At 40.5% G+C, this 18,443-nt stretch overlaps 1 protein-coding gene across 1 annotated transcript in view; it reads right to left on the minus strand.

Annotated features, from left to right (window-relative positions):
- Window positions 1-1,156: 1,156 nt before the first annotated feature.
- The window catches only part of ATP6V0D2 (ATPase H+ transporting V0 subunit d2), a 47,855-nt gene continuing 30,568 nt past the window's right edge, over window positions 1,157-18,443 (minus strand). Inside the window, exons 3-8 of the mRNA XM_079901843.1 lie at window positions 13,774-13,952; window positions 12,491-12,570; window positions 10,979-11,056; window positions 4,528-4,701; window positions 3,240-3,317; window positions 1,157-1,616 (exon numbers count right to left, since the gene is read on the minus strand). Of these exons, the coding sequence (XP_079757969.1) occupies window positions 1,455-1,616; window positions 3,240-3,317; window positions 4,528-4,701; window positions 10,979-11,056; window positions 12,491-12,570; window positions 13,774-13,952 (751 nt within the window). The 3' untranslated portion in view covers window positions 1,157-1,454. The remainder of the gene's footprint in view (window positions 1,617-3,239; window positions 3,318-4,527; window positions 4,702-10,978; window positions 11,057-12,490; window positions 12,571-13,773; window positions 13,953-18,443) is intronic.

Consider the following 18,443-nt stretch of genomic DNA (forward strand, 5'->3'; position numbering starts at 1 on the left):
CATGTCATGCAGAGGTGGGTGGGAAGGGCTTAGTCTGAGAATCAACTTTCTCTAAGCTGCCTCTTTCCTATCAGCATCTTTGCTCTCAACCCTTAAAGAAGCCCAGAATTTGACCCCCATCCTCACGCACCCCCACTGTAGACACCATGGGTGAAAATGTAAAATGTAGATGTCTCCTGGCATCCAGGCCTCAGAGTGGAAGACAGCAGTTGCATGCAGGGGCAGGAACAAGTCAGGGAGGATGCTTTCCAGACCAGAGGCCATACATGGGAAGCGGGATCCCTGGGTCCAGCTGATGGATCTGCACCGGAGCCCTGCACCAGCTGCTCCCCCCGCCATCAGAACTGGGGTGTGGCCTAGGCTTCTCGCACAGCTGAGAGGCTAGGCACTTGGTTTTCTTTCTGGCGGTATGAGCTGCTGTTTTTCCTTATGCTTAAACATTCCTATCACTAAAATTATGAAAATGTTCTACAAAAAAATTTCTGAAATTTTGCAGAAAAATTGATTTACTTCTTGGTCTTTGTGCCTAATTCTAGTTACCAGTATATGTATATTCTCTGTAAATATTCTCACTTGAAGAACTTTCAAATATGGATATATGTTTAATTTTTAAACTATAGCAAACACAGATTTTTCTATTTAGGAATTTTTTATTTTTGAAGAAAGCACTAGAGCAGTGTTTGTCACTTTTTCTTTTTCTGGGTAGCTCTCTGCACCAGTTCTACTGAAGTTTTATAGAGAATCCATATCTTGTAAACCGAACCTGTGATTTATGCTTCTGAATGAATAAAATACAACTAATGGAGTTACTTTCTTCTCAGGCAAAGTATGAAGAAACTGCAAGAAAGAGAGGTATACTTTTTATTTAAAGAAAGTTGTAAGAAAATTAGTTATAAGTGGTAGCCTTAATAACAAATGTAACACTACCTGCATCTATGGAATATGATTTGGAATTATGTAGCTTTCCCAAGCCTACCAGATCAAAGTGTATTAGAAAAAAATATGGTATTTTCCACCATATGTGGTCCATGTTGGCTATGTACAGCTCTGGATTTTTGTGGACCTTGGGAAGGGATGGACGGTTAAAAAATAAAGCAGACACTCAGTATTTGGGCCTGTGGAGAATCATGGGAAAGCAAAATACTTTTAATAGATTTGATTTTTAAAAGAACAAAAATAAGAATAGGAAAAGTACCATAGTGTTAATTAAAATTAATGTCTAAGGCAAGGTGAAGAATGAGACATAAATGTGGAAGCAAGATGTGGAAGCTTCTGGAAGAAAAAGAAATGCTTTGTTTCAGGGTTGGCTTGCTGCGTTTCCAGTCGGTCTGCAATTCATGAAGTGAAGCGTGGCTTAGTTTTGTGTGATCTAGATAATATAACATGACTCCTATTTCCCTCAGTAACTTCCTTTTAACATTTATGATTTTATGCATTTCAGGCCCCTCACTGGGTTATAAGATTGGAATGTAACTGTTAATTTTAGTTCGATGTCTTTGTGAAATGCATTCGGCTATCCACACAACATTTCTTATTTCTTGTTCCTTCAGCTTGGTATACGCATAAAACACACCATAGTGGAATTGCCTGTTGAATGCCAGCACATTCATCTGTACCTGGGGAAGGAAAGAAAAAACATGGACCATCAACTCTTCTGGAACATACTACTTTAATTAAATAATATTAAGCTACAGACTGGTTTGTGCTTGTGCAGTGCTTATCTGTATTTAAATAGACAATTTCTAAATTGTGTCAAAGAAAGGAAAGCAGTAGGAAATTCAGCAAGTCTAAAGGGAGAGCGTCACTCTGCAGAGAAAGGCAGACAACAGTAGTGTAAAAAGTAAGTTTGTAAAATCATAAGACAAGCTCCAAATCTCAGCAGCACTGCTAGCACCAAGATTCCTAGGAGGACTTTGGAGTGTGTGTGTGTGTGACTTTGTAGTGATATTTATTTGGCTTCTAGCTAGTAGGCTGGTCTCATTTAGATAAAGTATTTTTCCTTGGCCACAATTTTTTAAATTTTAAGGTGGTTTTTAGGCTATTGAACTCCCTTTCAGGGTAATGGCACAGGCCTCTGGAATTTGGACCAGGTGATATTATGAGTTTCCTTAGGATGCTCTGCAGCAACTTAACATGCAGTTGAATAGTGTTTTTCTGCAGAAGGCAGATCAGTAAAAGAAAATTTTCAAAAAACATTTTTTTAACTGGGGTACAGTCTAAAATGGAACAATTCCTTTATTCTTTTCCATTTAGAAAAAAGGAGAAGAGGTACTGAGTCCCACACGTAATTCTGAAAACCTCAAGCAAAGCAGTCAGGTAGGGGAGGCCCCCTGCTCTTAGAAACCGTCACACATTTTTCCTGGCAAGGGCAGCTCCTTTAACAGCTGTCTTTGCAGCAGAAGGGCAATAGTGTGGAATTTTAAAATACCCCTACTATATGGGAATACTTGCATTGCTTTTACTTCTTTCTAGAGAATTGTTGGAAAATGCCTAGAGTAGGACTTACAGGAAGACCCCCATACTGCTTTCTCAAGCCAGTTTAACCCTAAAGTGTGGGTGAATTTCAGGGTTCTCTGTTAATTCCAATCAGACTGAGATGGAAGGACCAGTGGTTTTAGGGAAATGGATAAAGTACACTAGAAAAAAGTCTCCAGATTTGGGGGACTTTACCTGGCTACACTTCCCTGAAGTCCTCTTGTTGCACACTTCAGTAGCTCAGGAATTGGCTATAAATGGATCAAGTATTCTTCTGCCTTTTCAGGGAAAGAGAATAATCTAGACGGGATGGATTTCCATGCAAATAATTCCTAAGTGTTCTAATTGTGCGCAGGAGTGATAAATCCTTCTTGAAAAAGGGATAGATTCGAGTGGGATGCACTTAACAGGGTGTGCTCCCTGGGGACAGTCAATATGTGATCATGAGAACATCCTAGCTTTGTTTCTCTAGATAATTACAGAATGGCTGCCTTACTTCCAGAGCTTTGCTATGTGCACATCTGTCTGGATATGACAATCCCACAAGAAGCCATCATATGTGAACCACAGTGCCTTGACTCTCCAAGGCAGAGATACTAACTAATACCCATTCAAACTATGAATGTATATAATCAATTGGCCTGATCAACTGTAAAAAGAAAACTGTAAAAAGAAAACCCAAGTAAAAAAAAAAAAGAAATACTAAGACCCAGAGTATGAGAAAAAGAGTGCATAAGCTAGCAGCATTTCCATTTACATCATACCTCACGCTCATAAAACACATCCTCCAATGTCTTTCCCCCACTGCCATCACCTACAGCCTCAAACAAAGCCTTGTATACCTGAAAAACAAAGACAAGAAATTGTTTTTTTAACAAATTTTCATTTTTTATAAGTATAAAAACTATATTTTTCCAGCAATATAGAAACTGTGCACCCATCTTAGAAAATCTATCCAGAAGGCCACAATTTTTCTTGTAGGATCTTTGGCTTCTTGAGGAAATACCAAAAAATCCAAACAACGAGAGTACAGATGGCATTCCATTCTATTGGCTTGTTCAGGCCTACAAGGCAAGAGGCAAAAGCAGTTCTACTTTCAGTGTATACTGAGCTGATTTCCACATTTGATTCTTAGGGCTAGTTAGACACATTATAGAGGCTAAAGGAGTGCTTGTGGTTTAATCAGTATGGCTTCATGGGTCCTTTGAGATGAAAACTGATCAAAATTCATTATGGAATTTCAAGTGAGGAATGGGTGGAAATTGGGGAGAAACTCAAATTTTAATATTATGCTAAAGAACCTCTTGCAGTGACACAAGAGATGTCACAAAGGTTCACGCATTGTCTGCTGGCTTATCTTTCCTGGAGGGTTTCGGAAATCCATAGGCAAAGATAAGAGGGGTGTCATCCCAGTTCTAGAAAAGCTACCTGGAGGGTCTGTATGTTACTGTCTGCAGGTCAGAAGGAACGGTACCAGGGGATGAGGTTATAACCTTGAGCTAAGAAGCTTCAGGCTCTCTAAGAGCAATTGGGTGCTGGAGTGGGAGAGGACATAGCAGCCCTCCTTTCTTTCCCGAATCCTGGACACTGAGCAAAGGGAGTGGTATAAACAGTATGTCCATATTTTCCGCTGTCCTTCAAGTAGACAGTCTGTACCTAACACTGTTTGCCCAATGGGCACTTGAAAGAATGGCTGGGTCAGGCTCTTTTACATAACTCTGGCATGAGCTCACATTTCCAGAACACTGCACCAGTCTCTTGGGGAACTTGCTTTATCAAGCACTTCAAAAAAAAAAGGGGGTCAAATGACCGTTCCTTGGAGATTTAAACAAGTACTTGCTTGGCAGGGACCTTAAAAAACACCAATAGCTTGGGTTAGAAACTCAGCATATTTCTTTGGGAGAGACATTACAGCAAGAGATACTGCTTTCTATTGCACAAACATTATAAATGTTTTAGATAGATAGGAAGTGTAAATGTGATATGCGGGCTTCTAAAGTACAGGTGATGAAACCACACAAGACATTTCGGGAACCCGGGATAAACACATACTCCATGGTCCGCTACTCTCTTCATTTGCTCGAAGTCCTCTGCTTGGGCCAGCAGGCGCAGTCCCTCGGGATAGAGCTTGCCACAGGTCGGGTAGAGGGTCTCGCGGTCCTCTTTGCTCAACTCGGTGCCAAAGGAGTTAAGCGTGATGATAAAAGCACGTCTGTCTGCCTCAAACTGAATTTGCAAGACATAAAATCAGTGAAATTGAACCATCTACTAGACGCTCTAGACAAATTCATTTCCAAAATGATTTGCTTTCCTTTCCTGATCTATGTCTAATTATAATATAGACATGTGTTATTAATGTTCCCGTAGTCTCTTCCTGTAACGGAGTAACTCTGCTTGCCAGAGAAGGATCACACAGCAGTGGCAACAGCCCAGGAGCCCAGGACCTCCCACTAAACTTCAGTTCCCAGGCTCTCTGTTACTAGTTACTCATGTGTCTCTCTCATGTAGGCCACTAGAGTCTCAAATGTGTCTTCCATAATAATTGGAATAATACCTACTTGCTGGGGTCGATTCAGAGATAGAACAAGGTAATGTAAATAGAAGGGCTTAGCAGAGTGTTTAGCACAAAATGTGCATATCATGCATGTTAAACATCCCTTTCTGATTGTTGATGTCAGTAGGATTTTTTACGTAATGAAACTGTGCTACTTACAATTCGTTTGTACTTTCCTGGTTTTGTTTTTCTTCTTTAAAGTTCTAGGTTAGATATCAATAAATTTAAGTCTGTAGCTAAGGATTACAGGGCTCGGGACAAGTGATCTTCCTCTCAGGGCCTCAGTTTTCTTATTTGTAAATGGTGGGGTTTGGCTACACGATCTCTCAAGTGGGTCACATGTACTCCCGGCCTGTCTTCTCTGTGTTGAGCACCACTAGGCACCCAAGCTCCCAGCCCGTCAGGCCTCTCTGTCTTATCTAACCACGGAGTCCTTCTTGAAATTGCCTTCTCTTCCTTTGGACTCCTCTTAGTTTTCCTTTTACCTACTCTGACTATTTCATCTCAGTCTGTCCTCCATGGGCATCTCCTCTGCCCACCATGGGAGTTTGCCATGATATCCTTGGGCTAAGAAAGCCTTCTCCATCCACCCAAAGCAACCTGCACTTACCACATTATTTTAAAATCTGTGCATGTGTCTTTCACCCCACCACACTCTAAAATCTTTGAGAGATCATGTCTCTCTCGTTGATTGTTCAATTTTAAATATCCAGTGCCTGACACAGGAAGATCTTAACTGTTTACTAAATCCAATGGAATGGTCCACGGTTCTACTATGGTTCTACTATTTTAAAAATTCTCTATTATTCTCTACAATGTTGCTATCCAAGGTGTGTTTCAAGGATTAGTAGCTTTGACATCACCTGGAAGCTCGTTAGAAGTTCAGAATCTTAGACGGTAGTCCAGACCTAGTAAACCAGAATCTGCATTTTAACAAGATTCCGAGCTTATTCATATGCACACGAAAGTTGAAATGAATTGCTCTACAATACTATTTTTGACTAATTAATAACAAATCCAGACTTGCACCAGATTTTACTGGAACTCTTTTGTTAGAACAGGTGTTTCCTATCAGTACAGTGAGAGTTGGTTCCTTCTGATCCTTTTGATTGCTCTCATGGAAATTGTGGGTGCGCCAGAAGCGAGGAGTGGGCTTATTCGGAAGCAAAGGCAGCTGCCTCTGGCTACTGAATATATCCAGTCCTGTCGGTAATTTCAGACTGTCCAAGAATAAAAGAAGAAATGCAAGAGGGAGATTTCATGGCAATAAAAAAACCTTGAAATAATAGGGCAGGGGGAGCAACAATGGAGTTAATTGTCCCAGATGACCTTCAACGTCCTTTCTAGTTCTAGAATGTTAAAATAATAAGGAGAGAAATAGGGCCAGGTAGGCAGCACTGCAGGTATGCAAGGCAGGGGAGGCAGCTGCATGGAGTAGAGCATGACATTTTGGAGGAATGGCCATAGCTCAAACCCTGGGGAAGCAGCTGGAGAGGCAGGATGGACAGGTAGCTGGGAAGAGAATAGGAAAGGCTTCACAAGCCATGCCAAGAAGAGAGGACTTTGACTGATGCGGCTGGTTATCTGAACATGCCACACACTTTCCAACTTCTTGTCCTGGTTAACACTTGTTCCCTTTGCCTACAGAGCACATACTCCATCCCATGACTCTCCAGGTTGAAATCCTACCTGCATTTGAGGGTTCCATCAAATGTAATCTTTTTCTTAAGAAGCCCTTCTCTTTCCTCTCTAATTAGATATGATTTCCTTTGACTCCTTATTATACTATAATTTCCCTTTTATTATAACTGTCTATCTACTTTACTACTTCTAGCCTAGGGGCTCTGTGTGTGTGTGTGTGTGTGTGTGTGTGTGTGTGTGTGTGTGTGTGTGTATGTGTATTCTCTTAGTGAAAAGAACTGTAATTTTTGAATTGTAAAGGAGCTATGCTGTCTTTGACCATCCCTAAGCAGACAGTTTGCTATGACATCTGATTATGGAGGACAGTAGATGGGGTGGTACTAGTTTCCTGTAAGCCCTGTATCATTTTCAGAGGGCAGCCAGCCTGTGTGGCACAGTGTACGTCGGATGTCTTTCCTTTCACTCTACCCTTCAAACACTCACGCATTTTAAAACCATAACTTATTTTTTGTTGTTGCAAAAGATAACCATGCAGTGTTGATGTATTCAAAACCATTATCCGTTGCTCATGATGGAGTTGGGCTCATCGAGTCAAAAATTCTGGCCAGTTCCTTACAGGAGGAAGGGTCTCCCTGGTGGGAGCCTTATTAGCATGTGTACTGACCGAGGGAGATGAAACAAACATATTCTGTGCTTATTTTTCACTGCTGCGTTAACCTTACAAACCGTCAGAAGAGCAGGAATAAGAGGCAAACAGTACACTGCAGCACATTTGTCTGCACCATAAAAAATTTCTTTTTTTAAATATGAAGCTACAGTCTTGTGATTAGGTCACATTTTAACCTGCAAACCTAGGTTAATGCCCTCTTCCACTGTATTCAGTCTTTTAAAGTCTCCTATCAAATGAGATCAAATGAGAATATGGAAGAACTTCAGAAACTCTAAGTGCTCTATAGTTGCACAAATAAAAGGGGAAGTAATTACATGATCTGGTATATTTATATAAAACTGACAAGCCTCTTCCAATCATATCATTAGAAATGTTATAACTGCATAACATACATAACTGATATTTTTATATAAATGTACAAAGATAGTTAAATGGATTTTTATTTTTAACACAGCTTGAAAAAAATCTAATCTAATAAGGTAGTATCATGGGTATAGGAAAGGGACAAAGAGAACACAGGGTATATAGTATTTTGACCAAATCCTCCTGGTGATAAGCATTCTGCTAATACTGTGCTACCCTTTTTACATTTACAAAGACATAATTCTCATTTACTTCTGATTTTTGTAGCACGTGCAGTATGATCTTTTTTTTCAGTTTTTTTTTTTTTTTTTTTTTTTTTTTTCATTACGCGGGCCTCTCACTGTGTGGCCTCTCCCATTGCGGAGCACACGCGCCGGACGCTCAGGCTCAGCGGCCATGGCTCACGGGCCCAGCCGCTCCGCGGCATGTGGGATCCCCCCGGACCAGGGCACGAACCCGTGTCCCCTGCATTGGCAGGCGGACTCTCAACCACTGCGCCACCAGGGAAGCCCGTGCAGTATGATTTTGCTTAAGAATTAGCACAGAAGAGCAGTTTTTATACAAAAGAACTGTGCAGGTGAATTTGATGTAGACATAATTTAACATAGATAAACATATAAGAACTGGAGCCAGACTACCTGTTTTCAAATCCTGACACTACCACTTACTAGACATCAGGCAACTTACTAGCCTTCTCTGCACCTCAGTTGTCCCTTCTGAAAATGAGGTACTAAACTACCCATCTCATTGTGCTATTTTGAAGTCCAAGTGAATTTGTGTATATAAAGCACTTAGGATAGTATCTGGTATATAATAAGTGTTAGCTAGTAATAGTGCCATTGTATACCTCTGCAAGGTTATTATTTTTTCTTTTTTTATTGAATGAAAGATTCTTTAAATACTAAGTGCTTTACAATTTTGAAGTTTCACATTTCATATAATCCCAGAATAACCTTTTTGTCCCCCTTATCCCTACATTACCCCTGCCCCTTTCCCTCTCCCCACTGGTAACCACTAGTTTGTTCTCTATATCTGTGAGTCTGCTTTTTGTTTGTTCATTTGTTTTATTCACTGGTTTGTTCTATTTTTTAGATTCCACATGTAAGTGATATCATACAATATTTGTCTTTCTCTGTCTTATTTCACTTAGCATAATGCCCTCCAATTCCATCCATGTTGCTGCAAATGGCAAAATTTCATCCTTTTTTATGGCCAAGTAGTATTCCATTGTATATGTGTAACACATCTTCTTTACCCATTCATCTGTTGATGAACACTTAGGTTGCTTCCACACCTTGGCAATTGTAAGTAATACTGCTATGCACATTAGGGTGCATGTATCTTTTCAAATTAGTATTTTTGTTTCTTTTGGCTATGTACCCAGTAGTGGAATTGCTGGGTTATGTGGTAGTTCTATTTTCCGTTTTTTGAGAAACCTCCATACTATTTTCCACAGTGGCTGCACCAATTTACATTCCCAACGACAGTGTATCAGGGTTCCCTTTTCTCCACATCCTTGCCAACAATTGTTATTTGTATTCCTTTTGGTGATAGCCATTCTGACAGGTGTGAAGGTTATTAATTTTAACATTAATATTTTCCTACATATTTTGTAGGTATAAAGTACATGAACCATTTCTAAACCACAGGAATTATGCCATGTACAAACTACTTTTTTTTTTTTTTTTTTTTTTTTGCGGTATGCGGGCCTCTCACTGTTGTGGCCTCTCCCGTTGCGGAGCACAGGCTCCGGACGCGCAGGCTCAGTGGCCATGGCCCACGGGCCTAGCCGCTCCATGGCATGTGGGATCTTCCTGGACCAGGGCACGAACCCGTGTCCCCTGCATCGGCAGGCGGGCTCTCAACCACTGCGCCACCAGGGAAGCCCCAAACTACATTTTTGAGCCAGAGATAATGTGGCTTTTTATAGTGTGGCTAGTAGTTAAATTTATGAAAAGAAATGGGGGAGCTTCATAGAGTCACTAGGCTGCTTGTGCTATGTTATCAGCATGTCTGGAAGAGACTAACTCACTTTCTGACAATTAGCATGCCATGAAAAAAAATGTTATTTATCGATGTGCACCGTCTGTATAATATAGATAAAGACAAAAAATATTTTTTTGAGTTCTCCAAGGAGTTCTGACTTCAAGGACTGCTTTGACCTTAAAGTTTTAACAGTAGCTTTAACTGTAAGATGTTAATAATTAGGTATTTGAGAGGAGCTAATTTTATCAAATGCAGTTTCAGAACATTTGGTTGAAATATATGCAGATGAGGTTATTTCAGGTTTTTTTCTCTTCAAACCCAAAGGGTAGTTCTTATCAGGCTTTTCTTGAAATCAGAAGTCACTGAACAGCTTAAATATCTACCCACCAGTGTAGAAGCCACTGTTAACAGATAATCTAATGGTTAAAGATATTCTTTAGATAAAACTTTGTTTCACAGGGCAAAGTGAGAGCTTTTTCAGCCCAGAATGGTTTTTTTTTTTTTTTTTTTTTTTTAAGATCCAAGCGAAATAGGAAGCCAGCAAGAGTGATCTATGTCAAATACTCAGTGCAAACTACGCCCAGAATTCCCCTCAGACCATTCTGATCTCTGGCCTGGGTCCCTCATGCATGTGCAGATTGACATTGCAAGCAAGAGGTCCTGTGGGCACAGATGAAATCTGTGATGATAAAGAGGAATTAAAGAGAATATAATTATTCTCTTTTAGAGAGGTTGGAACCAATGGTGGCATCTGACACATTGTGAGGTTTAAGTGGGCATGCCAACTGTGAATCATTACCCATAGAATCTTCTTGCCAAGAGTGGGGATGCTCAATGGTTGTTTGGGGCAACCTTTATTTTAGGATTTATATAAGGAACCATGCCCACAGTAGACTTTGTTGCCAAGTTGTGGGGGTCCCCAGCTGCCCAATTTGGGGAGGGAAGTTGGTGATTATTATAAGAGTACCTATAGTGCACCAATTGTCCAAAGCATACTAAATTTTTAACTAATTATAATCTGCTTTCTTCATACTACATCAAAGTGAATCATGATCAAACTTCTATCAAAAACATTCTTTTCTAATTCCAAAGTAATTCTTCTATGTAGAAAACTAAGAAAATACCTCTTTTAACTGAAGACATCAAATGATATATGAACAATAAAATATACTGCTATTTTATTTCTAAATAAAAGAACTTCTAAGATTTTAAAGATTGGTAGGATTATATAAATAAAAAGTGTATAAGCACATTATTTGACATAAAAAAATTCAAGGACTCTTTCTTACCTCAAGAATGGGGCACATAATTTCTGCTGTGACATCACCATGATTCTTACAGAATTTATAGAATGCCTCGATGTAAGACTTAAAAAGAAGAAAGATCATAAGGCAAGAAAATGAATATATTTTCCTTTTGGAAATTTCTAGATCAGCTTTCCATGGGTTATTAAACTCTTTAATGGAAATTGAATTACTTCTCCCCTAGGGAGATATTTTATAATAAATTTGGTGTAAACTTTCACCTTGAAGCACATTGCACAGCCTAAAAAAGGAACTCCACAAAAGAACAAAATTGTACTTATCATAACTTATAATTACTCAACAAGCACTTTTTTGCATGCTTCTTGGATTATTTCTCACTGTTAATTCTTGCTATTCTAACAAGAGTGCCAAACTCTCTTATGAGCTCTGCAAATAAGTCTAGATTTGGTCCTATGCTGATATTTAATGTGCTCAGGAGACACATTTGGGATGGCATTGAGCATGGAAGATACACTGGAAAGGCAGAGTCTAGGCTGTAGAGGCAGCCCTGTGTTTGAGTCCCAAATCTGTTACTTACTAGCTAACTGACTTCTGCCAAGTAAATTTACCTCTCCGTGCTTCAGTTTTCTCATCTGAGGAATGAGGATGGCACATAGTTTTGCTGGGTGGATTAAGTGATCTAATGCCTTTAAATGCTTAAAACAGCACCTTCTGTTAGCTATATCTCAGGGATGCTTCCTCTAAGCCCATAAGTCTTTATATAAAAAGGAAAACTGCTGCAATGCAATGCTTTTGAGAGGCCCACATGTTTCAGCATAAGAAGCTAGATATACAGCATGGCAATGTATACATATATATATATTCATTCAGGTACTTTATGAGAGTGTCCAAAGATGCTGTAGTGGTGTGAGTGAAAATGGATATATTTTGCTCAGCCCTTATTACACAGAATGACTCAAATGGCGGCAGCGTAGTCCAGACAGACAGCTGGTCAGATTATACAAAGTGGTGCCTATGATGTTGTGTCCACAGATGGTCATCTTGGTATGCTGCACACTGTCAGTAGATTAAAATTGTGTGGACAGATTAACTGTGAAATTCAAGGACTCTGGTAACAGGATTGAGGACAGAGATGGACATACATAACACAAGGTTCACTATGTATGCTGGTTCTTTTGAAATGGATTCATATGGTTCACCACACTCATCTGTCCACCCACCCATCATCCATCCATCCATCCATCCATCCATCCATCCATCCATCCATCCAATTGACACCTTTTATGTTCCAGGCACCATGTAAAGAGTTAAGGATACAGAGATGCATGGGATCCTCTCAAGGATCTTGCTGGCTGGGAGAAGTTGACATACATGTATTTAACTAGAAGACAGGCCAGGACTAAAAGATCTTTGTCCCCAGTATGCCTAGCTTCATAATTCAGCAGCTGGCTAACAGGCAAGTAACATTTAATAAAGAACTCTGGTTATGATGCATTATGTAATAAAGAAGAACATAATATTGGGGGAAACAGTTACCTTGTACAGTTTATTGCGCAGTATTTCAATATTCAGTTCGTCTAGAGTATTTTCAGACATACAGTCTTGAAAGAATGGAGCTGAAAGCAGAAATTATTGTACAAAATAAATTAATCAAAACATGATTATAAACTGTAGAAAATGTCTCCTGAACGCACCACCCTCTGCCCACCCCTAACTAGGACACTGTGGAGTGGCAATCCACAGACTCGGTGAGGCTAACAGTGATGGTGACAAGAAGGGTGATTACTTAGGAAGCATTTGCTCTGTGCAAGCTGTCACTAAACACTGGATATACCTGAACTTATTTAATCCTCACAACCTGGAACTACTCACTTTATGGTTTACTTTTTGAAGCCCCCCCAACATCCGCCTTTAGATAACAGTAATATTTACCATTTGCAACCTTACTATGTGCCAATCATTGAGTTGTATTAAAACCGTCTTAGTTTTCAAAACTCTGTTATAGTAAGATATTATTGTTTTTAAAATGAAGAAACTGGAGTGAAATGAATTGTTCCAAGTCACCTGGCTGGTGGTGGGCAGAGCCTGTCATGCTTAGGGATATCTGCTTTCAGACTCACCCTCTTTCTGCCATGCTATGCTCCATTAGCACTGGACACTTAATAAAGATGTAATTTTTTTCTTTTTAAAATTTGTTTTAAACAGCAACTATTTTGATGAATGATCAACAGTGAATAACTATAATCCAGGTTTCCTGACAATAACTGTATAAAATTATCCCATTAGTATTTTAAATGCTACAGCTGTTGTCAGTGCCAAATTATAATGAAATTATTATTTATTTCATCATTGCTTCAGGTCATTAGACAGACACTCCTGAGCATCTCAGAAAAATGGCATTCTTAAATTTCCTAAAACAAAATGTTTCCTATATGCAGCCTTATTAAGACAGAAATTTAAAATGAAAAGATAAGGAACTAAACATACAAAACCCAGCTAGAAAATTAATTTTTTGAAAAATTATAAGTTCTATTATTTATTTGCTATGGTCAGGAACAAAGTACAGGGGTTTGGAGGTTGGGAGATGAGCCCTAACTCCTTCTCAGCTACAAATGGTTTGCATGTGATCTGGTATACTTCATTGTCTTGATCTGAAAAATGAGGGAGCTGGACCAGATGATTCTTTAATGTCCACTTCACTTCTAGGAATCTGTATAGTACGACACTATATTCATGGAGAAAACTGTGAATTGAAAGTGCATTTTCTAATACTGTGATAACATACACAAGCAGCTGTGCAATGATTTATGCATTCATACCTAATGGTGTTTCAACCAGAATGGCATTAAAGAGATCAGAAGGTGTCTCTGCAATGTTGACTGCTTCCATTTCTGTGAAACGGCCCAACGGGTGGCACTTCACCAGAATTTCTTTCACAGATTTTTTTTGCAATGCACCGTTCATCAGTAGAATCACATTATCTATCATGTAACTGCACCTGGTGTAGAAGAGGGCTCAATCGTTAGGAAAACAGTTGCATGAGAACAAGAAGCATCCCTCAGGTAAAAAACAAAAAACAAAACAACCCCCCCCCCCACATTTCAGGCACACACGCTTTCGTTAAGGAAATATATATTTCCTTTTATTTTAAACTCTGGGTTTTGAGAGATGTAGGTGAGGTAAAATATCTGACTCTCAGAGGGTACCATAGTTTGAAAAACCATGTTCACAGTTATAACACCTGACTGGTGGGACCACACAGAAGATGACCCTTACACAGTAAATGCCAAATGTGGTGGGTGGGGCAGACAGTAGTGAGGGTGTTAAATTGTTTGGTTTCTCATAATGGACTATGGGCTTAAAAAGTTGAGAAACACAGACCTAAAGCGTTTCATTATACTTCAAAAACTGACTATTTAAATCTTTGATGAAGCTCATTGTTGAGTATTCGATGTTTTAAATATTTAAAAATAAATAAAAATATTTAGTAATTTTAATATTAAAATGTTTTATATATTAAAAATTAAAGTATTCTGTTTTTTTTTTCCTCCTATGAGAGCAGATAGTCAACTTTCTAGCCTTTTCCCCTCCCAGAACCCCAAGAGCCCATAGGTTCACACTTTATGTGATTTCTCTATTCAATATAAGCTCTACCCAGGATATTCCAAGCAATGAGGTCAAGAAGTAAGAGAGACATGGTTGCTTCCTTCACATAAAATACAGCTTAAGGGAGGCACTGGTACATTGCAGTGCAGCATACAGTCTGCATAAAGGAGATTACAGGGTGGTGTGGGGATTCAGAGCTGGGCACTAAACCAGTCTGGGATCAGAATTCCTAGGGAGTGACATTCAGGCTGCAACTTGCAGAATGATTAGGAGCTGTCCAGGCAAAAGCGGTGGCTGGGAAAGAGTGCTTCCGGGCAGAAGGGAGAGCATGTGAAAAGCCCCAGAGACAAGAGGGCCAGGAACAAGGACGTTCTTTTGCCTGCTGAGCACTGGAGGTGGGGCCCAGTCTGAACATGCAGGGTCCTGAAAGACAAGATGAGGAATCTGGATTGAGGGCAATGGGAGATGCTGAATACGTCAAGGATAGGGGGAATTATGATCTATGTAGATAGAATATGCATTAAAACAGGATAAGAAGTAAGCCAACACTTATATAGTAAAGTGCTTTACAAAAGTTATTTTATTTAATCACGATAATTACACTGTGATGATGATAGGTACTATTATTACCTCCGTTTTATAGATGAGGAACTGGCAGCCCAGACAGGTAAAAATCTCACGCATAACGACACAGCTAACAAATGAAGAGGGCTGAGAATCAAACTCAGACAGCCTGCTTCTGAAACTTTTCTCTTAACGCTCAGATTATGCTGTGTTTAGTTGTCAAGGATGACACATAGGTTTCTAGGTTTAACAGTTAGAAGCTGGAGCCATTTATTGAGATGAGAGCACTGGAGGAAGAACGGCTTGTAGTGGGAGCTGATGTTTGGACCGAATGAGTTTAGATGCCCAGGAGGAGATACCCAATAGGCCTCGGACGTCTAAGTCCTGAAGAGACAGCTGTGGACCAGAGACATTTAGGGAGCGTGGGCAGGGGGTGCTAGTTTAAAGGTGGAAGCAGATGTCTTGGGAATGCTTGAGACCACATTCTAGAGTGTATGTCAAGAGTTCTGTCCTGAGAACTCTGGGGAACCCCAACATTTAAGGACCTTGATAGAACCTGAGAAGGAATGACCAGATGGTAGGAAGAAAACCAGGGAAGAGAATTCTAGGAAGAGGTTAAAGGCCACAGGAAAGTCAGGGTAGACATTGAAGCAAGGTGTTCTCAGGATGCAGCCACTAAGAGGTCATCTGGCACCACAAAACATGTTCAGTGGAGTTTGCTTGTGGAAGGGAAAGGGGAGAAGCCAGAAACCTGACCACTGTGTGTTTAAAATGAGTGGGAAGTACAGAGGGTTTTGGAATGTTTAATTGTTTTGTTTTTTAAAAGAGTTTAAACTATAAAGCAGGGGAAGGCAACTGTATGGAGACCCGGGGGCCAGAGGAGCTTTGGACTTTCAGTTTGGGTGTATTTTTCGTTTTTTTTGTTGTTTTTTAAGGTGGGAGAGAAGAGAACACATTTAAGAGCTGAGGGGAAAGAGGCGGCCAAGAGGCTGAGGTGGCGGCTCAGAAGATGGAAGGGACAGCCAAGCGATGAGACAAGGTCCTCCACGTTTGGCAGTGATGGGACTCAACTACTGCACAATTAAGGCTTGAAAAGAACACCTTTCACTGGATGAAAATGAACCTGGCCACTTAGAAGCCCTGTCACTGGAGTCTGGCGGCAAGGGTTACTGACTTCCTGTGCAAGAATGCATTTCCAGGGCTTCCCTGGTGGCGCAGTGGTTGAGAGTCCACCTGCCGGTGCAGGGGACTCGGGTTCGTGCCCTGGTCCGGGAGGATCCCACATGCCGCGGGGCGGCTGGGCGCGTGAGCCATGGCCGCTGAGCCTGCGCGTCCGGGGCCTGTGCTCTGCGGCGGGAGAGGCCGCAGCGGTGAGAGGCCCGCGTAACGCAAAAAAAAAAAAAAGAATGCATTTCCAGCAGGATAAGAATCTCCTGCATTGCAACTGAGCTTCCGCAATGTACCCCAATAAAATTTTTACCTAAAGAAGTTTAGAAGAAGGCAATTATCCCTTTATAAAAAGCACATGACTATAAAGTTTCTTCACTCCCCCAAACAGCAGTACCAAATTTGGACATTATGGAATTTTAGAACCCTTTTTATCTCTTGAAAATGATATTAAAATGGAAGTGCTTATTTAACTGTCCCTTATGGCTCAAAAGCTATTACCTGAGAGGGGAATTGCCAGCACTTAATAATCCTTAGCAGACTCCAGATGTTTAATTGCTCCCCCTCAGCACCCCTGTAATGTAACAGCATATGAGCCGCCAACATTCCCAATGTGCAGAGGACAATGAGACCAACGCTGACAGGGGAAACCAAAGTCAATGCTGTGAGAATTTAGCCCACACGTAACACTCAAGCCTATGCCTGTACATGTGTATGTGTGCACATGTGTGTCTGGAGTGCTTTTTTTTTTTTAAATTAATAGAGAGGCTAGGCCCTCTATTGCAAAGAGCAAGGGCTATGGAGATTGAATTGTTTTATTTCAACTCATTTAAGTGGCCTTGTTTCTAAGGTGGGACAACAGTAGCAGTTCTCATAGTTTTGTTCAGAAAATGAAATGAGACTTAGGATTCGGCCCATGGCAGGGGAGAGGGGTATCTTTCCTGTCCCTCCCTCATCTCTGTCACATAGGCACCAGGTATATAATTATTATTGGCTGTTTGGGATGGCGGGGGGATAATGTGCCCAGAAGACAGCTTGCTCTTTCCAGAGTATAATCTTGATAGAACTCTAGGGCCCTGCCTCCAGTGGTTAGGAAGGAAATCTCTACTGGCGTTGTTTGAGTAATGTTTGAGTTTAAAGACATCTGGGTGCTCACCTAGCTCAAACTCCTAATGTTTTAAATAACTGTGCTTATTAGTAGCAACAGAGCCAAAACTAGTGCCCACTCTATTGGGCTAATTTTTCTCCCACTCATGGTCTAGACAAACATCTTCACTTCTAGCCCCTTCTAAATATTTTCTTCTGTAACTTTGATATTGGCACATGTGAAAATCATGAAGTCACCTTAAATTGTAACAGTAAATGACTCTATTTCAAAAATTTTAGGTTGTAAAAATAATAATTTTTAAAAATGCCAATGCTTCTTGAGGTTGTTGCTATGTGCCAGGCATTACATGCATTACACTACATTACATTACATACATGCAGTACCTTATATGCATTACATGCATGTTCCCATTTAAGCCTCCCCACAAGTCAGTGCTCTAAGGACCATTATTACCACGACTTTACACATAAGAAACTGAGGCGGGCTTCCCTGGTGGCGCAGTGGTTGAGAGTCTGCCTGCCGATGCAGGGGATGCGGGTTCGTGCCCCGGTCCGGGAAGATCCCACATGCCACGGAGCAGCTGGGCCTGTGAGCCATGGCCTCTGAGCCTGTGCGTCTGGAGCCTGTGCTCCGCAACGGGAGAGGCCACAACAGTGAGAGGCCCGCATACCACAAAAACAAAAACAAACAAACAAAAACTTTTATTATAAGTTTAAATACTGCAAAAATATTTCTGGTATATTGTGAATGTCAGTATTTAAAATGAACCTGTTTAATCAGTCAAATTAAATTATCCAATGAAGAATCTGAATACCCACTTGCTAAAGACAGATTTTCGTCCCCCTAAAATTCATGTTGAAGCCCTAACCCCCAATGTGATGGTATATGGAGATGGGGCCTTTGGGGCTATTAATTAGGTTTAAGTGAGGCCATGAGCGTGGGACCTACATGATGGGATTAGTGTCCTTATAGGAGTAGACACGAGAGATCTTGTTCTCTCTCCCTCTGCTACGTGAGGACATAATGAGAAGGCAGTTGTCTACA

Source organism: Stenella coeruleoalba (assembly GCF_951394435.1).
Source record: "Stenella coeruleoalba genome assembly, chromosome: 17".
In the NCBI taxonomy this organism is placed as follows: domain Eukaryota; kingdom Metazoa; phylum Chordata; class Mammalia; order Artiodactyla; family Delphinidae; genus Stenella; species Stenella coeruleoalba.